Source organism: Hevea brasiliensis, chromosome 1, assembly GCF_030052815.1.
Source record: "Hevea brasiliensis isolate MT/VB/25A 57/8 chromosome 1, ASM3005281v1, whole genome shotgun sequence".
In the NCBI taxonomy this organism is placed as follows: Eukaryota; Viridiplantae; Streptophyta; class Magnoliopsida; order Malpighiales; family Euphorbiaceae; genus Hevea; species Hevea brasiliensis.
Window position 1 is genome coordinate 120,749,597 of NC_079493.1, and position 21,298 is coordinate 120,770,894.

The 21,298-nt window shown below is 37.3% G+C and overlaps 1 protein-coding gene and 1 non-coding gene across 2 annotated transcripts; one reads left to right on the forward strand and one right to left on the reverse strand.

Annotated features, from left to right (window-relative positions):
• Positions 1–18,988: 18,988 nt before the first annotated feature.
• LOC110663640 (uncharacterized) lies at positions 18,989–19,976 on the reverse strand. The gene is made up of 2 exons (XM_058154481.1): positions 19,837–19,976; positions 18,989–19,643 (listed from the first exon to the last, which is right to left on the reverse strand). Exons 1-2 carry the CDS (start codon positions 19,974–19,976, stop codon positions 18,989–18,991), a joined length of 795 nt encoding a protein of 264 aa, XP_058010464.1.
• An 870-nt stretch (positions 19,977–20,846) lies between these two features.
• On the forward strand, positions 20,847–20,953 carry LOC131170249 (small nucleolar RNA R71). The gene has a single exon (XR_009141150.1). It is a non-coding gene; the product is annotated as a small nucleolar RNA R71 (small nucleolar RNA).
• Positions 20,954–21,298: the final 345 nt, after the last annotated feature.

Sequence of the window (21,298 nt, forward strand, 5' to 3'; positions counted from 1 at the left end):
GAGTTCCTAAAGAACTATGATTGTGTGATAGATTATCATCCTGGGAAGGCAAATATAGTTGCTAATGCTTTGAGTAGGAAGTCCATCACAGCTTTAAGATCACTAAATGCCCGTCTGTCCTTAGCTCAAGATGGAGCTATTTTGGCTGAGTTACAAGTGAGGCCATACCTGCTACAGCAGATACAAGATGGGCAAAAGGCCGATGACAAATTGATGGCTATTGTGGGTAAAATTTCAGAGGCGAAGGAAACTAATTATGAGATGAAAGCAGATGGGTGTCTGTATTATAGAGGAAGAGTGTGTGTACCAGATGATGGGGAACTGAAGACTAGTATTCTGAAAGAAGTACACACTAGTGTTTATGCTATGCACTCGGGAAGCAAAAAAATGTATAATGATTTGAAGCCTTATTATTGGTGGCCTGGTATGAAGAAGGATATAGCTGACTATGTGACTAAGTGTTTGACATGTTAGCAAGTTAAAGCAGAACATCAAGTTCCATCAGGATTGCTACAGCCTATAAGTATACCTGAATGGAAATGGGACCGGGTCACTATGGATTTTGTTAGTGGTCTACCTCTCACCCAAAAGAAGCATGATGCAGTATGGGTGATAGTGGACAGATTGACAAAGTCAGCACATTTTCTGCCAGTTAGGACTGACTACTCACTGGAGAAGCTAGCAGAATTGTATATCGGTGAGATAGTTAGACTGTATGGAATCCCACTTCCATCATATCTGACGGAGACCCAAGGTTTACATCGAGATTTTGGAAAAAGCTGCAAGAAGCCTTGGGCACACAACTCCGTTTTAGCACGGCTTTTCATCCTCAGATGGATGGACAGTCAGAACGAGTAATCCAGGTAAACCTAGAACCTAATTGAATTTTCACAATTTACAAATTGAAATGATAGTAACAATGTGAATTATGTAATAGATCCTGAAGGATATGCTGAGGAGTTGTGTCATTGAGTTTGAGGGGAGTTGGGATAGATATCTCCCATTGGCAGAATTTGCATATAATAATAACTACCAAGCTAGCATTCAAATAGCCCCGTATGAAGCACTGTATGGGAGGAAGTGTAAAACCCCAGTATGTTGGACTGAATTGGGCGAAGATAAGCTGGTAGGACCAGACCTGGTGAAACAGACTGAGGAAAAGGTAAAACGAATTAAAGCCAATTTGAAGGTTGCTTTAGACAGACAAAAATCCTATGCCAACTTGAAGAGAAAAGAGATAGAGTATGCAGTTGGCAACAAAGTGTTTCTCAAAGTCTCACCGTGGAAAAAAGTACTGTGGTTTGGAAGAAAGGGTAAGTTAAGCCCTAGGTTCATTGGCTGATATGAAGTCATTAAACGTGTGGGACTAGTGGCCTATCGGCTAGCTTTACCACCAGAACTGGATAAAATCCATAATGTATTCCATGTTTCTATGCTAAGAAGATATCGCTCAGACCCTTCACATGTCATCTCTATGGAAGAGATTGAAATCCAACTGGACTTGACATATACAGAAGAGCCTATACGGATCCTAGCTCGGGAAGTGAAGGAACTGAGAAATAAACAAATTCCACTGGTGAAAGTGCTTTGGAGGCATCACAACACTGAAGAGGCAACTTGGGAAAGTGAAGAGACGATGAGGCAACAGTTTCCTCAACTGTTTGTATTAGGTAAATTTCAAGGATGAAATTTTTATTAGAGGGAAAGAGTTGTAACATCCTCACTTTAGCTAGTCCGTACAATCTATTGTTTCGGTGATCAATGTCGGTCCGGGTAGCTAGAACGTTTAAAATTATAAATAGACTAGAGTGAGGAGTTATAAATAAACTGAATAATGCTCATAAAAATCAAGGAAAATTTATAGGAATGAAATACACTAAGGTTAAACGAGCCGGAACCCCAAGGATGAGTAACCTAAAAGGGAAGTGACGGTGAAGGCTGTTAACAACCCTAGACCCGGAGAAAACTTCATGAAATAATTTTTGGAACCACAGGGAAGGATTATTGGGGTTCCCATGGTAATAGAATGTTAAGAAAACACTAGAAAAATTTAATCAATCGGTACAGACAATTTTGGTCTGTTAAGCCAAACGGAGGGCATTTTGGTCATTTCGTCTTCAGAGATGATTTTTGGCTAACTTGTCCAGTTAAATAAATAATTTATATGACATAAAATGTGAATAAATATTGTTAAAAATTTAATTGAAATTAAATAGACAAGAAAAGGATAGAAAATGAGAGAAATGAGGATTATGACATCATTATGATGTCATTATTATTCTCCCACCCAATCAAATGTTGACACATGGCACTAATTTGTTTAAAAAGACTTAATGGGCAGAAAAGAAAAGGAAAAAAATCAAAAAGCTCTTATCTCTTTTTCTTGCCGTCCCACCCCTCTCCCATGCCCACCATTGTCAAGCTTCCCAAAGCTTGATTTCCATCGTTTTTCACCCACTAAACCCTAAGTTGTCAACACAAAATCTTATTCTTTCCTTATAGTGAAGCTTTTGGGAGCAAAAACAAATCAAAAGGAAGAGTTCTTGCAAGCTTTGGATTAGCTCCATTAGAGGTTAGTGACTAAACTTGATTTTTATCTTTCAATTCATGTTGAAGGAGTGGTATTTGATGCAAATTTACAAGAAAATTTAGTAAACATCATGTGTATGTCTTGCTTAAAATTCCAACAGCCTTGAACTTGGTAGGGTTTTGAAGAATTCTTAGAATTAAAATGGTATTGTGGCTGCCCTTAACATTAATCTATTGTTTAGGATAGTGAAAGGTAAGTGAATGTAAGTTTTGGGATGGTTGAGCTAGGGTTTGAGCATGAAATGGAGACTTTGAGCATGTAATGGAAAAAGTAAGTTTTAATGGTCAATTAGTGACCATTTGGTTATGTGTAAACAAGAAATAAAGTGGTTTGTGTAGTGGGAATTGAGGTTAGTGTGGCTACCCATGGTGACTTGCAGGACTGGGCATGAGTCTAGCAGGTTTGGGCAGCAATAACTGGAGTTGTAGAGGTTCAATTGGTGCAACGCTAATTAGACATAAAACTAGACACATAATGACACAACTTTGGTGAAGAAACCATGCCCAGAAAACCAAACCAAGTTGACCTAAAGATTGCCCTAATCCGGGTGACCTGCAACCTACCTGGGTAAAATGACCAAATGAATAGTGTTTAGTCATTTGGTCATAACTCAGTGTAGAAAGGTCCAATTGACCTAAAATTTTACCAGCAATAAGCTGAGATATAGACCTACAACTTTCATGAAGAAAACTAACTCAAATTATGACCATAACATATTCAAAAAGTGACCTGCAATCACTACTCAAAATACTATAGATTTGGTCAATCCCGAAAATCTGAAAAATTTGTAATCCGGCCTATTGTGGTTTTTGGGCCATAACTTTAGCTACAAAACTCCAAATGGAGTGATTCAAAAAAAGAAATATAATTAGACAAAATAAGGAACAACTTTCATGTTGACCACTTTGCCAAATTCCTACTGCAAAAATGACTAATGGAACAGTAAACACAAAGCTTGAAATCTGAAAATTTTGAACAATTAACATTAAGCTTAGAAATGGTATTGGCAACCAATACCAACAATTTTAGAATGCAAAATGTGGTATGTTGGGAGTATTAAAACCAATGTACCTATTGTCTATGCAAAAGTCAACATTTTAGTTGACTAATAAAATGAATAGTAACACCTAAACTTAAATTTCAAGAATTGTATAAATTAAGAGTGTAACATGCCCTAGTACACCTATCAAGATTGGTTTGGATAGGTTGGCATGCCAATAGGGTTCTGTTAGCAGTACTGCATATGGCTTCATGTCATTCTGTGTTTTATGGCCTCACGTGCCATTCTGTGACATAATAGCCTTTGGCTATGTTATTTGAGTTGTTATACTCGGGTTTTATCCCTGATAATTATTACAGCTTATTAGTGGTTCTGTTGCACACCGGAAGACACAATGTGACCGATGGTGTGATGATCCGAGGTACTTAGTACCCAGTGCCAGTTTACCCGTTTATCCAGTCCAGTCGACTAGTATGGGTTACTCGGGCGATGATAATGAATCTTACAAATTTTTAATCAAATTATACTGCAATAAATACCAGAAATTAAGTCTACCAAAAATGTAAACATACATTCTGCATATTTATATTATTTTAGTTTTTCTATTTTATTTTATATTGTCACCACTAAGTAGAATTGTAACACCCCCGTTGTATAGCCTGGTAGATTTCACTGTTCCGGTGACCGGTGTCGGTCCGGACAATTATTGGGATTAGGGCCACACCTAAGACAACTTGAGAAGCCATAAACATAAATAATTAGTAATGTTTAATTAGTTAACTACAAATAAGAAAAACAGAACATAAGAGGTTAAACGAGCCGAGAGTCACAGCGATGAGTGACCTCCTCGGGAACGACTGCGAAGTCGTTTTAAACTCAAATTTCGAACCGTAAAAAGTGACGCTGCGGTCCTTAGGACCCTTATGAACACAGTGGAAAAGAGAAAATCACGAAAAAGAACTGTTAAATTAGTCAAATAATTAGGTCAGGGAGCCGGAAGAAATATTGAATTATTTACAAACCGGGATGAACCGGTGAGGGGCAATTTGGTCAATTGACCCCGAGAGCTGACTCCTGACCTAACTGTCAAATAAAATCAGAGAAAAGAAAATTTCGGAATCGAGAATTAAATTAAAGAACTAATAGAAAAAAAAATAAATAGAAAAAAAGAAAAGGAAAGAGGTTGGAAAAGTCAAAGGGATGACATCATGTATGATGTCATAAAGGTTTAATTTAATTATTTTATTAATTTGGAAATTTTGGTCTTCAAAAAGGGATAAAGATGAAAAAAAAAAAAGAAAAGAAAAACAAAAAAAAAATCACTTCTTCTTCCATGTTGTGCCGCCCCATCTTCTCCCTCTCTTCTCCATGAAAATTTCTTCCATTAAGCTTACACTTAAGCTTAATTTGCTCCACTTAATCTTCATAAATCCCATAAAAACCTTGTTAGACCTTGCAATCTCAACTTAAGCACAAGAAAGAAAGAAGAAAGAAGGAGAGAAATTGGAGAATTGGCAAAATAGTTGAGGTTAGTATGCTAACTTACTATTTTTCCATTCAAATGCATGTTTAGGTAATTAAGTGAGCTTAGAACTTGATTTAAATGAAACAAATATGGGGGAAGAATTAAACTGAATTTTCGGGCAGCTTGAGAGGAGTATGGTTTGCATGAATATGATGCAATTGAATGAGTTTAGAAACCTTACTTAGTTAAATGATTAACATTAAAATCATTAGAAGTAGTTAAATGCAAGAGTTAGTGACATTAGGGTTTCAATGCTAGGGTTTATGAACCAAAATTTGGAGAAATGCATAAATGGCATGTTTAACCTATTGTGAAATGAAATAATGGTCAATTATGACCAAATAAGTTGTGTGGGAATAGTAGGAAATTAAACCAAATTCGTAGGTCAATGGTCATGCTGCTGGTAGCATGACCAAACCCACTTTGAAGGACCAAAACTCAAATTTTACAAGCCTAATTGATATGCCACCAATTGGAGATGAAAATAGACATAAAAGAGCACAATTTTCATTAAGGAACCATGGCCAAAAACTGACCAAAACTTGGTGAAACAATTGACCAAAGTGAAATGATATCAGGCTGCCACTGCACTAAACTGACTAAATGAACAGTAACTGTTCATTTGGTCATAACTCGAGTTAGACAGGTCAAATTGACCTGAAATTTGGTCAGGGGTTAGAGGAGATATAGATCTAAAACTTTCATGAAGAACATCACCCCAAATTATGCCATTAACCCATTCAAATTATTGAGCAAAGTTGAATTATCAAACCTGCAACTCTGCAGATTTTTAGTTGAGCAGTAATATTTGGATGGCTATAACTCTTTCTAGAAAATTCGGATTTAGGCGATTCTTGAACCGATGGAAACCTAAGACATAGTAGAACATTTCATATGAAGAAAGTTAGACCAAATTATGAACTTAACTTGATCAAATTATTGACCAAAGTTGGATCAAAATCTGCCAGAACCCAAAATTGCAGCATGAACAGTGCACGTGAACAATAAACTTATTTTGGCTATAACTTGAGCTACAAAACTCCGATTGAGGTGATCCAAAAATGAGAATATACTTAAGACAATAAGGAACATTTTCTATAAAGGAAGTTTTGTTAAATTCCAACAGTAGATCGACCAATGGAATAGTGCAACTTTGGAGAACCAAAACTGAAAATTGGCAATTTTGCCAAAATGACCTATGCTTTAAACAAATGACCAAAACCAACAAGTTTGGTGACCAAAATGTGGTATGTGGGTGAAGTTGGAGTTCCCATACCTATTAAGCCTTAGAAAGTCAATAATTTGACTTGAATAGTGCAGTGAATAGTAACCCAAAACACAAAATTTCGAGAACGTCGAATTTAACACGTTAGAGCTAGGTAAATGTGAAGTTAAGTTTATTTTGGATTTATTTTAAGTTTTAGTACTGAAACATTGGAAAATTTTGTGTTTCAGTGGAAAAGAATACCGGGACAGAACCCGAGGAGTCGAGTCAAGGCCAACGGGCGACTCGTTTGAGGTTTGTGCACAACATATACTTTTATAATCATCTTTTGCATATCGTTTTGAATAATATGAAATATTGGATTATGGCATTCTTATGATGTTTGATCTAAATTGTTGAAAGTTATTATGTATATTTGAAAAGACAATGTTTAGCAAATTGTTAAGATAAGTTTTGAAACCACAGTGTCATGACCACATATTTGAACACCTCACTAGCACGACTAGTGGGGGTAATTAGTTTCGAATTTTGATTCCTTCTCTGGAGAAGTGTTGAGGTGTGCCAGTAGAAGATGATGTGAATGGATATCCATATATTTGAGCTAGCTAGCCTTGTGATATGATTTCTCTTTAGCCTCTGGCTATTGAGATTCTATTTGTTTCGAATGGCGTGATCTAACTGTGGGTTTTATGAAATGTGTTTTGATACTTTGAAATGAACTTGGTTTACATGTAAAATCTCACAATGCATGATTGTATTTAATTTTCATGTTTAGCCAAATTTTTGAATGAATGTGCTTTAAGTTTTGCAGAAAGATTATTTTAGTATATTGTGCACCACTGAGTCCTAGTACTCAGCGATAGCTTTTATTGCTGTCGCAGATACAGAGACTAGAGGAGCAGCAGACTGAGCTGCTGAGGTGTGTGAAGTCATCAGCTTGAAGCCTTCGGGTATAATTTATACCCTAACTGTAAATACTTCTTTTGATGTATATATTGCACATAAATGTATGGACATGTAAAAATGAGTCTTGAGCAGCTTATACACAAATTTGTATAAAATTTGTAATAAAGTTTAGTTTGTGTTTCTTTTGATATAAATTTGTAAGGTTGTGTATAAATTATTTTGTTTTTAATGAAATATGAATGATATTGATTGACAGTATTTTGAGAATTATTGAACTTGTGAATTTTGAGAAATTGATTGAGTTTGATTGTGAAACCGAAGTAGTGGTTGAGAAAAACTTTTAGAAGTGCTTTTTACAGGTATTCGAAGAACGGTTTTCTCAAAATACAGAGGAAACTCTGTCAAAATTTTTATAAAATTTGCGGAAAACTAAAATGGCCAAAAATATTAATTAGTTTTAATTTCAACTAAATGTTTTAGTAATACTTATTAGAAATGCTCACCACTTGTCAAAGATAAGAAAATTGTTTTAAAATCCCTTGTAGGGTACTTAATGAGTTATCGGTAGGTGAAGTTCGGTAGTTCATTAGGTATTCTACGGGATCATGTTATGCCTTACAGAGGGGTAAGGTGTGACATGTTTTAGTGGTATCAGAGCAAGTTTTTGAATTATGTTTTAAACTGTGAATTTGTGTCTTTTCTTTGTTAAGTACAACTGCTCAATGTCCATAATTGTTACATACAGTGCATTACATCATGAATATGAACTAACGGAGGGAAATCTCCTTGTGTTACTTGTTCAGGAGATACCCTAACTTCAGACTGAAATGGAAGAAGGGGATCGCTCAGTTGAGCAGTCTGTTGAAGCTTAGGCACAAGGGGAAGCCCCAGCTTTGCAGAATGTTAGTGGGTCACAAAGGCACCACAAATGCCGCGATTTCTGGGCCGATTCGCAGATGGTCGCAATGTTTCAACAAATGGCTGGGGGTATGCCTGCTCAAGCTCCACCCCAACCACCTGTGGTACAACCACTGCCTCCAGCCAGACAATATGATAAATTATTGAAGTATGGGGCTGCAGAATTTAAGGGTACAGTGGACCCTTTAGAGGCAGAGCAATGGCTTGAAAGAATGGACAGAGTGTTTAAGAAATTGCACTGCCCAGATGAGCTGAAGTTTGAATATTCTGTGTCGCTACTGCAAGGGGATGCATATGATTGGTGGAAGACCATCCCCCACAGCTTGGCAGAACCACGGTCTTGACACAGGATGACTTCATCAGAGAGTTCAGACAGAAATACATCCCAGATGCATATGTTGATCAGAAACTGCAAGAATTTTTGAGTTTGAAACAAGGGAACCGATCAGTGGCGGAGTATGAGAGGGAGTTCTCCCGCCTGAGTCACTATGCGGAGAGTCTCCTTACTACCAGTAAGGCAAGGTGCAAGAGATTTGAAACGGGTTTGAAGCCCAGCATACGGATGCAAGTTGTAGGATTTCGACACAGCAACTTCTCAGAGCTTATGTCTCAAGCACTTGAACTGGAGAGAGTTGAAGCAGAAGCAAACCCAGTGAAGGAAAAAGCTGAGAAATTAGAAAAAGACAAGGGCGAAAAATCAGTTGAACAGAGTTTTGGTGCTACCTCTGGAAAGAAAAAGAAGTTTAGTGGACCCAGCAGGGGTCGAGGTGGAAGATTTGGTAGGGGCCGATTCTGCGGGCGAGAGACCCCTAGGTCAGTCGTGATCGAGCAGGGGTTCACATTCTGCCCGCCCCTGTGAGACTTGTGGCAAGATTCATGGGGGGGAATGCTATTGGGCCACTGGAGCCTGTTTTAACTGCGGAGGCAAGGGCCATATAGCTAAAGACTGTACTAGTGCTCCGAGATATGGTCCAGCTCCTACTCGCCGAGGATCTATTGCAGTCCTGCTCCCGAGGTTCACATCATTTGGCAGAGGAAGAGGCAGAGGTAGAGGCACCGCTTGAGCGATCGAGGCACGATTGGTCAGTCTGCACAAGGAAGTGCGTCAGCCAGAGTCTACACGATGAGACAGCGAGAAGAGGCTGAGACTTCCGATGTGGTAGCTGGTACATTCTCTATCTCTGGTCAAGATGTATTTGTGTTGTTTGATCCGGGTTCAACTCATTCATATGTTAGTGCTAGCATAGTCAGTTCACTTGATGTTACATGTGTGCAAATGGGTTTTGAAGTGCTTGTAACTAGTCCATTAGGACAAGAGGTCCAGGTCAACAGAGTCTATAGAGACTGTCCTTTGGTGATCCAAGGACATGTTTTCCTGTCAGACTTGATTGAAATGCCCTTCAGAGAGTATGATATCATCTTGGGCATGGATTGGTTAGCCAGGCATCACGCCATGATTGACTGTAGGCGAAGCGATCACTTTTGGTCTCCCTTTGTGCGGTGATGTAGTAATACACGGGAGAGGCATTTATCGCCATCAAACATCATTTAATTGCACTAGCGGAAGAATGATCAGAAAGGGGTGTGAAGCATACTTGGCACATGTGATAGACACCCAAGTGGGGAGTTCAGCACTAAGGGACATCCCTACTGTATGTGATTTTCCGGATGTATTTCCTGATGAATTACCAGGATTACCTCCAGAAAGAGACGTGCAGTTTGAAATTGATGTTATGTCTGGTGTGGACCCAATCTCCATAATGCCATATAGAATGGCACCTGCAGAATTAAAAGAGTTGAAAGTGCAGTTGCAAGAACTACTTGATAAGGGCTTTATCCGCCCTAGTGTGTCACCTTGGAGAGCGCCAGTGTTGTTTGTAAAGAAGAAAGATGGCACTCTCCGTTTGTGTATTGATTATCGGCAGTTGAATAAGGTGACAATAAAGAATAGATATCCATTGCCCCGCATTGATGACTTGTTTGATCAGTTGAGGGGTGTAGCTGTGTTCTCCAAAATTGACCTGAAATCAGGTTATTATCAGCTGAAGGTACAAGAGCAAAGTATTTCTAAAACTGCCTTCAGAACCCGCTATGGCTATTATGAGTTCTTGGTCATGCCATTCGGGTTAACTAATGCTCCGGCTGCTTTTATGGATCTGATGAACACTATCTTCAGACCATATCTCGACCAGTTTATTGTGGTATTTATTGATGATATATTGGTCTATTCGAGGAATGCAGAAGAGCATGATAGACATCTGCGGATTATACTGCAGACTTTGAGAGAGAAACAGCTATATGCCAAATTGTCGAAGTGTAAATTTTGGCTGAAAGAAATATCCTTTTTGGGGCATGTAGTATCAGAAGAGGGCATTAAGGTAGATCCAAGCAAGATTGAAGCTGTCCTTAATTGGAGGCCACCCAGAAATGTCACAGAAATTCGTAGTTTTCTGGGTTTAGCTGGATACTACCGTAGATTTGTGAAGGGATTCTCCATGTTGGCATCTCCATTGACCAAGCTGCTTAGAAAAGAGGTAAAATTTCAGTGGACGGACAAATGCCAGCAGAGTTTTGATGAATTGAAGAGATGTTTGACAGAGGCTCTAGTCCTGACTTTACCTACACCGGGTAAAGAATATACAGTTTACAGTGATGCTTCTCACAATGGGTTAGGTTGTGTGTTGATGCAAGATCGAAATGTCATTGTCTATGCATCACGCCAGCTAAAACTGCATGAGAGGAACTATCCAACACATGATTTGGAGCTTGCAGCTATAGTGTTTGCTCTTACGATCTGGAGACACTATTTGTATGGGGAAAAGTGTTACATCTATACAGATCATAAGAGTTTGAAGTATTTGGGCACCCAGAAAGAGCTGAATTTGAGACAGAGGAGATGGTTAGAGTTGATAAAAGACTACGATTGTCTGATAGACTATCAGCCAGGGAAAGCTAATGTTGTGGCTGACGCCTTAAGTCGCAAGACTATGGCAAGTCTACGGGTTACTCCTTTGTCTTTGGTACATGAGTTGAGATCATTACATGCCAGTTTAGAGATTAATGATGAGGGGCAGACAGCAGTTGCATGGCATGTACACAAGGTGTTGATTGATCGATCGTAATGGTCGCCGTAATGATCGTAAATATCGGTCGATGGAAGAAGTCCGACAAGGCAAGAAACCGAATTCTCAATTAGAGATGATGGTCTATTGCTACACCAGAGCGAATGTGTGTTCCTAATGATGTTGATTTGAGGCGATCATTTTGAAGGAAGCACATGAGTCTCCTTTGCCATGCACCACGGTGGCACAAAAATGTATAGAGGGCTAAAGGAGCATTCTTGGTGGATGGGTATGAAAAGGAATGTGGCGAATTTGTATCCAAATGCCTAACTTGTCAAGTAAAGCGAGCATCAAGTACTGGCTGGTTGTTACATCCACTACCCGATGCAGTGGAAATGGGAGAGAATAACGATGGATTTTGTGATGGGACTTCCGAGGACATAGAAGAGTCATGATGCGATTTGGGTCATTGTTGTGATCGACTAAGTCTGCTCATTTTCTCGCCAATCCGATGGACTACGCTTGGACAGATTGGCGGGTTGTACATTGATGAGATTGTGAGATCGCATGGAGTGCGGTATCCATTGTATCGCACAGAGATCCTAGGTTTACTTTTAGATTCAGGGTAGTCTTCAAAGAGCCCTAGGAACTAGATTGAACTTCGATCGCATTCCACCCACGCATGCATGGCCAGTCTGAGAGGGTAATTCAGATCTTGGAGGACATGCTACGGGCTTGTGTGATTGAGTTTGAGAGCAGTTGGGATATACACTTGCCTTTGATTGAGTTTGCTTATAACAACAGCTACCAATCAAGCATTGGGATGCCTCCATATGACGCTTTGTATGGCAGAAAATGTAGAACCCCATTGTGTTGGGATGACGTGGGTGAAAGAAAAATGATTGGACACGAAATTGTTCAACAAACTGAAGAGAAAATCAGGGTGATTCGAGATCGACTTAAGACTGCATCAGACCGTCAGAAGTCGTACATTGATCTGAAGAGAAGGGATATTGAGTATGCAGTGGGTGAGAAGGTTTTCCTCAAAGTTTCTCCTTGGAAGAGAATTATGAGATTCGGCAGAAAGGGGAAACTGAGTCCTCGCTTCATTGGGCCATACGAGGTTCTGGAAAGAGTGGGTCCTTTGGCATATCGGTTGGCACTACCTCCAGAGTTGGAAAAGATACATAATGTCTTCCATGTGTCTATGTTGAGGAGGTATCGATCAGACCCATCTCATATACTACCAGTAGAAGAAATAGAAGTGAATCCAGACCTCACATATGAAGAAGAACCCATAAAGATTCTGGCTTATAAGGTGAAACAGCTACGGAATAAGCAGATACCATTGGTAAAAGTGCTGTGAAACCATCATTCGGGCCAAGAAGCTACTTGGGAACGAGAGGAGGACATGAGGAAACAACACCCACAGCTATTCAGAGATTGATACCAGGTAAAAAAATTTCGAGACGAAATTTATTTAAGGGGGGGAGAATTGTAACACCCCCGTTGTATAGCCTGGTAGATTTCACTGTTCCGGTGACCGGTGTCGGTCCGGACAATTATTGGGATTAGGGCCACACCTAAGACAACTTGAGAAGCCATAAACATAAATAATTAGTAATGTTTAATTAGTTAACTACAAATAAGAAAAACAGAACATAAGAGGTTAAACGAGGCGAGGGTCACAAATGATGAGTGACCTCCTCGGGAACGACTGTGAAGTCGTTTTAAACTCAAATTTCGAACCGTAAAAAGTGACGCTGCGGTCCTTAGGACCCTTATGAACACAGTGGAAAAGAGAAAATCACGAAAAAGAACTGTTAAATTAGTCAAATAATTAGGTCAGCGAGCCGGAAGAAATATTGAATTATTTACAAACCGGGATGAACCGGTGAGGGGCAATTTGGTCAATTGACCCCGAGAGCTGACTCCTGACATAACTGTCAAATAAAATCAGAGAAAAAAAAATTTCGGAATCGAGAATTAAATTAAAGAACTAATAGAAAAAAAAATAAATAGAAAAAAAAGAAAAGAAAAGAGGTTGGAAAAGTCAAAGGGATGACATCATGTATGATGTCATAAAGGTTTAATTTAATTATTTTATTAATTTGGGAATTTTGGTCTTCAAAAAGGGATAAAGATGAAAAAAAAAAAGAAAAGAAAAACAAAAAAAAAAATCACTTCTTCTTCCATGTTGTGCCGCCCCATCTTCTCCCTCTCTTCTCCATGAAAATTTCTTCCATTAAGCTTACACTTAAGCTTAATTTGCTCCACTTAATCTTCATAAATCCCATAAAAACCTTGTTAGACCCTGCAATCTCAACTTAAGCACAAGAAAGAAAGAAGAAAGAAGGAGAGAAATTGGAGAATTGGCAAAATAGTTGAGGTTAGTATGCTAACTTACTATTTTTCCATTCAAATGCATGTTTAGGTAATTAAGTGAGCTTAGAACTTGATTTAAATGAAACAAATATGGGGGAAGAATTAAACTGAATTTTCGGGCAGCTTGAGAGGAGTATGGTTTGCATGAATATGATACAATTGAATGAGTTTAGAAACCTTACTTAGTTAAATGATTAACATTAAAATCATTAGAAGTAGTTAAATGCAAGAGTTAGTGACATTAGGGTTTCAATGCTAGGGTTATGAACCAAAATTTGGAGAAATGCATAAATGGCATGTTTAACCTATTGTGAAATGAAATAATGGTCAATTATGACCAAATAAGTTGTGTGGGAATAGTAGGAAATTAAACCAAATTCGTAGGTCAATGGTCATGCTGCTGGCAGCATGACCAAACCCACTTTGAAGGACCAAAACTCAAATTTTACAAGCCTAATTGATATGCCACCAATTGGAGATGAAAATAGACATAAAAGAGCACAATTTTCATTAAGGAATCATGGCCAAAAACTGACCAAAACTTGTGAAACAATTGACCAAAGTGAAATGATATCAGGCTGCCACTGCACTAAACTGACTAAATGAACAGTAACTGTTCATTTGGTCATAACTCGAGTTAGACAGGTCAAATTGACCTGAAATTTGGTCAGGGGTTAGAGGAGATATAGATCTAAAACTTTCATGAAGAACATCACCCCAAATTATGCCATTAACCCATTCAAATTATTGAGCAAAGTTGAATTATCAAACCTGCAACTCTGCAGATTTTCAGTTGAGCAGTAATATTTGGATGGCTATAACTCCTTCTAGAAAATTCGGATTTAGGCGATTCTTGAACCGATGGAAACCTAAGACATAGTAGAACATTTCATATGAAGAAAGTGAGACCAAATTATGAACTTAACTTGATCAAATTATTGACCAAAATTGGATCAAAATCTGCCAGAACCCAAAATTGCAGCATGAACAGTGCATGTGAACAATAAACTTATTTTGGCCATAACTTGAGCTACAAAACTCTGATTGAGGTGATCCAAAAATGAGAATACACTTAAGACAATAAGGAACATTTTCTATGAAGGAAGTTTTGTTAAATTCCAACAGTAGATCGACCAATGGAATAGTGCAACTTCGAAGAACCAAAACCGAAAATTGGCAATTTTGCCAAAATGACCTATGCTTTAAACAAATGACCAAAACCAACAAGTTTGGTGACCAAAATGTGGTATGTGGGTGAAGTTGGAGTTTCCATACCTATTAAGCCTTAGAAAGTCAATAATTTGACTTGAATAGTGCAGTGAATAGTAACCCAAAACACAAAATTTCGAGAACGTCGAATTTAACACGTTATAGCTAGGTAAATGTGAAGTTAAGTTTATTTTGGATTTATTTTAAGTTTTAGTACTGAAACATTGGAAAATTTCGTGTTTCAGTGGAAAAGAATACCGGGACAGAACCCGAGGAGTCGAGTCAAGGCCAACAGGCGACTCGTTTGAGGTTTGTGCACAACATATACTTTTATAATCATCTTTTGCATATCGTTTTGAATAATATGAAATATTGGATTATGGCATTCTTATGATGTTTGATCTAAATTGTTGAAAGTTATTATGTATATTTGAAAAGACAATGTTTAGCAAATTGTTAAGATAAGTTTTGAAACCACAGTGTCATGACCACATATTTGAACACCTCACTAACACGACTAGTGGGGATAATTAGTTTCGAATTTTGATTCCTTCTCTGGAGAAGTGTTGAGGTGTGCCAGTAGAAGATGATGTGAATGGATATCCATATATTTGAGCTAGCTAGCCTTGTGATATGATTTCTCTTTAGCCTCTGGCTATTGAGATTCTATTTATTTCGAATAGCGTGATCTAACTGTGGGTTTTATGAAATGTGTTTTGATACTTTGAAATGAACTTGGTTTACATGTAAAATCTCACAATGCATGATTGTATTTAATTTTCATGTTTAGCCAAATTTTTGAATGAATGTGCTTTAAGTTTTGCAGAAAGATTATTTTAGTATATTGTGCACCACTGAGTCCTAGTACTCAGCGATAGCTTTTATTGCTGTCGTAGATACAGAGACTAGAGGAGCAGCAGACTGAGCTGCTGAGGTGTGTGAAGTCATTAGCTTGAAGCCTTCGGGTATAATTTATACCCTAACTGTAAATACTTCTTTTGATGTATATATTGCACATAAATGTATGGACATGTAAAAATGAGTCTTGAGCAGCTTGTACACAAATTTGTATGAAATTTGTAATAAAGTTTAGTTTGTGTTTCTTTTGATATAAATTTGTAAGGTTGTGTATAAATTATTTTGTTTTTAATGAAATATGAATGATATTGATTGACAGTATTTTGAGAAATATTGAACTTGTGAATTTTGAGAAATTGATTGAGTTTGATTGTGAAACCGAAGTAGTGGTTGAGAAAAACTTTTAGAAGTGCTTTTTACAGGTATTCGAAGAACGGTTTCCTCAAAATACAGAGGAAACTCTGTCAAAATTTTTATAAAATTTGCGGAAAACTAAAATGGCCAAAAATATTAATTAGTTTGAATTTCAACTAAATGTTTTAGTAATACTTATTAGAAATGCTCACCACTTGTCAAAGATAAGAAAATTGTTTTAAAATCCCTTGTAGGGTACTTAATGAGTTATCGGTAGGTGAAGTTCGGTAGTTCATTAGGTATTCTACGGGATCATGTTATGCCTTACAGAGGGGTAAGGTGTGACAAGAATTGCTTAGCGCGTCGCTTTTGCCACGCGCAGATACTGGAGACATAGCTGGGGAGCCCAGCAGATATCAGACCGGATGAACTTTCAGAGCTGCATACTGAGTCCAGAGTCACCTCACATCTGCAGTGCACTTGGTAGGACATTAGGACTATGGGTGGCATTTTGTATTTTGCATTTTGTATTAGTTTTGATTGTAATTACAAACTCTTGAACTTATGTGATAATGTAAAGATATGAAATTTCATGTTATTGAAATTTTTTGTATATTATGTTGAAAAATGAAATGTTGAGAAATATTCATGAATGTGCTTCTAGTGATGATGTGAACAGAAAAATTTTGAAAATAGTATTGAGATTTTGAGATTGAGTTGAGATGTGTGTATAATGGAGTCTTGGATTTAGAAATTATATTGGAAGTGTCTTTTAAACAGGTTCAGAAGAACTGTTTTTCCAATTTATAGCCGGCACTCTGCCAGATTTTCTATAAAAATTGCGAAAAAATTCAAATTTATCAAAAATTGTAAATAAATGAATTAAAAGGGATAAATTATAATAGAAATATGAATTGGTGCTCCGGCACATTGAGTGGCATATCTTGCTCGGCTACACTGTAGACGGGTAAGGGGTGTCACACCCTTGATATCATCAATGGTGCAACCAATGACTTTCCTATGTGCTCTTAACTCTCTCAACAATTTTTGAACTTGTACATCACTCAGACTTGCACTAATAATAATAGGATAAGTTGAATTAGGTCCAAGAAAAGCATACCTTAATGTAGATGGAAGTGGTTTGAGATCTACCTATGGTGCTTCCTTCTCATCTAGCAAGGGTGGTTGTGCAACTTCATGTTTCAATTCTTCAACTTGCAAAACTTGCTCTCCTGCAACTTCTTGAGTAGTGTTGCACTCATTTCATATAGGCATTTTAAGGTAGTTTTGCATCCATTTTGCCCTTATATTTTAGTATATTTTATGTTTTTAGCTTTATTTTAGCTTATTTGTTAACTTTAGATACTTTATATTTGATTTTTGTAATTTTGTTATTTTTGATAGGTTTTTGTGGCAAATCGAAGATCAATGAGTGCATTAGGAAGTAATTTGAAGAAATTTGGAGTTCTTTAAGCATGGAGGAAAGTTGAAGAAATCCAAGCCTTAAAAGAGCAAGTTAGCCGAAATTTGCTTGAGACTTTGCTTATGATGTTGCTTAGGGTATGTCATATAAGCTTAACCTTAAGCCTGTCCAAGCTGAAAGTCAAGCACGGCTTAAATCTTACATATTCAAGCTTTTACTCCAAAACCTACCGAGAATTGCTTAAGATCCTGCTTAGGGTAAGCGGCAGTGCTTAAGGTGCAGCACAAGTCAAGCTGAAAGTCAAACATGAGCAGAAAAGTCCATTTTACTCCAAGTCTGCCGAGATTTGTTGAGGGTCTGCTTAACCCTAAGCAGACAGTGCAACCATAGGCCGAAATTTGCCGAAGAAGCTGCTTAGGGTAAGCAGTACCCTAAGCAGACTGCCCAAAACGTGAATGACTCTACTGACTTGGACATTTCTACACCTCATTTCCTACCCACTCCTTGGCTCTTATTCACTTTTAGGGCAACTTTTTGGGACCATATAAATTCATCATTTTCTAGTTTTTGCCATAAGAGGAAACGGGAAGAAACAAAGAAAAGAAAAAAAATTATAAATAGAGAGAGGAGGAGGACGCCATTTTTCTGAGGGAGGAGCTGCTGCAACCATCTTTTGGAGATCTAGAAATCAGAGTTTTGGGTTCTTCTACCTGGATTTTTCTATTTTTAGTCCTCTTATCATGTTTTTCTTTACTTTTCCATCAATCTTCCTTGTAAATACCAACATGAGTGAGTAAACTCTTTGGATTTCAGAGTTAGGGAAACATGTTTTAGATAAATTTGTGGATTTGGACTGGTTATTTCCATATTTTATATAAATATGAGTTTTGATTCTTTCCTTGTATGCTTGATTTACTTACCTAATATTGGTACTATTGTGTTAATCTTTGATTGAAGGACCGAAAGGTGAAAGTCATTGATAGATAATCAAGGATTGGAACTTAAAATTACCTAGATTTAGAAATAAACTAAGATTTTAAGAGGAATTAATGATTGGTTACAAAACTTAATGGGTTTTAAAGTAATCAAATAACATACGAAAGTAGGTTTGGTTATTTTAGAACACACTTTGGTTTGCTTGAAAAAGATATTAAAGGAATTTAGAATCAATCACCTTCAAACTCTATTTTTCCCTAAAAATTGGAATACCCAAGACAAATCTCAATTAATTTATGTATAAACCCCCAACTCTGGAATCACTTTTAACATAATTAGACTTTGATTTAAATTATCCGTTATTAATTTAGTTTAATTGCAAACTAGATTTGGAATTTATTTGCTTGCTCTTTACCCATTCCAATTAGATTAATCAATTTACTTTGCTCATTTATATTTACCAATTATTCTTCAATCATTAGCCCAAATAATCGTTTCATTTATGGTTTGGTACTCAAACGACAAATCCCCGTGGGAACGATACTTGATTCATCACTCTATTACTTGAGACGACCCGTATACTTGTGGATACGCCCATCAAGTAGCCTCCAAAATTTGAGCAAAAGTTGCAACTTCAGGATTTTCATCCTTTGTTGATTTACTATGTACCAAACAATTCTCCAAAGGGTCCTCAGGATATCTTTTCCTAAATTCTTCTTCCACAATCTCATCAATAACATCTACTCTTAAACAAGGGTCAACTTCATGATGTTTCTTCAAAGTTTGATTCAAATAAAATTCCACCTCCTCTTGTCCAACTTTTAATATCAATCTACTATTCTTCACATCAATTATAGCCGCTGCTATGGCTAAAAATGACCTTCCTAATATGATAGGTATGTGAATATCCTCTTCCATTTCAAGAACCACAAAATCCACAGTAATGAAAAATTTTCCAACCTTCAATGGCACATTCTCCAAAATTTCTACTGGATATTTGATAGATCTATCAGCTAATTGCAAAGAAATGGTGGTGGGCTTCAATTCTCCTACCTTCAACTTTTCACAAATAGAGAGTGGCATCAAACTTACACTAGCTCCAAGATCACACAATGCCTTTTCAATACTTGTCTCTCCAATGTGACAAGGAATAGATAAACTTCTTGGATCCTTCAACTTAGGGGGAAGCTTATTCTGTAAGAGAGCACTACACTCCTCTATTAATGCCACAGTTTCATAATCTTCTAATCTCCTCTTTTTTTTACAAAATTTCTTTTAGAAACTTAGAATATGAGGGAATTTGAGAAATTGCATCTGTAAATGGAATGTTAATGTATAACTTCTTCAAAACTTCTAAAAATTTCCCAAACTGCTTATCTAGCTTTGCTTTTTGAAACCTCTGAGGATATAGCAATGGTGGCTTGTATGGTGGTGGAGGCATATACTTTTCCTCTTTTTCTTTTCCAACTTCCTTCTTTTTGTTTGCTTCCTCGTTAACTTCATCATGATTTGAAGTAGATTCATTCTTGTCTTCATCTTTTTTATTCTTTTCCTCTTCTACCTTATCTTTCTTTTCATCTCTCATAATTTTCCCACTCCTTAGGATCACTGCCTTGTAATGTTCTCTAAGATTCTCTAGCTGACTTGGAAATTTTCCTTGTGCTTTGCTAGAAGAACTTGCTTGTTGAGCTATTTAGTTTTCCAACATCCTGTTATGAGTGGCAAGCTGATCCATGCTTGAAGTTAATTGTTGAATCATTTCTCCTTGTTTTTGTTGAGCAGTTAAGAAATTCTCCATCATAGATTTCAAAATTGAATATTGATCCGATGACTGAACTGGTGGCTGTGGAACAGGTGCATTTTGATTCCTTTGTGGTAGAAATCCAAGTGGTACTCTGTTTTGCTGAAAATTCTGTTGTTGTTGCTGAAAATTAGGAGGTTGTTGATAATTTTACTGCTGCTGTCCTTGTCGACCTCCCTAAGAAAAGTTAGGGTGATTTCTCTATGCTGGATTATATGTAGCCGAAAAGGATTACCAATTGGCTTCTAATTATAATTCCCAACAAAATCAACTTGCTCATTTCTAAACTCTTGCCCATAGGAAGGAAAATCATTGATATAATGCGTATTTCCTGCACCAACATCTTCTGTATGACTAGATCCTCCAATTGAAGAATCAACCTTCATGCTTAACTTATCCATTTTTCTCATTAAGGCATCAAATTTGGCATTGAACATACTCATGGCATCTAACTCATATACACCAGCTAATGGCTTCTTCATTTCATTTCTTTCACAGCTCCATTGATAATTATTGTATGCAATTTTATCCAATGCTGATTAAGCTTCATCTTCTGACTTCTCCATAAGATCACCTCCTGAAGATGCTTCAATTATACTTTTAATTGCTAGAGAAACACCATTGTAGAAATGTTGAACTAGCATCCATTTAGGGATTCCATGATGTGGACATCTCCTTTGAAGATCCTTATATCTCTCCCATGCTTCATAGAGACTCTTATCATCCCTTGGTCTGAAAGAAGTTAATTTATTTCTCAATTTTGTAGTTTTGCTAGGAGGAAAGTATTGAGCCAAGAAAGCTTGTGACAACTCATCTCAAGTAGTTATTGAACTCGGAGGTAATGAATGCAACCACTCCCTAGCACGATCCTTCAAAGAAAAAGGAAATAATCTCAACCGGATGGCATCATCTGACACTCCATTTATCTTCAGCATGTCACTAATCTCAAGAAAATGTGCAAGGTGCACATGTGGACTCTCAGTAGGACCTCTCCCAAACCATGATTATTGAACCATTTGGCAAAGTGAGGGCTTCAACTCAAAGTTGTTTGCTTCCACTCTAGGCCTTGTAATACTTGGTCTAAAATCTTCAAAACTAGGAAAAGC

Excerpts from the sequence above, each read along its gene's own strand:
- LOC110663640 (XM_058154481.1), bottom strand. The coding sequence starts at position 19,976 with ATGAGAGATGAAAAGAAAGATAAGGTAGAAGAGGAAAAGAATAAAAAA. Across the intron at positions 19,644-19,836 it reads GGAAAAGAAAAAGAGGAAAA|GAGATTAGAAGATTATGAAA; the intron begins GTATATGCCTCC and ends TAAAAAAAAGAG.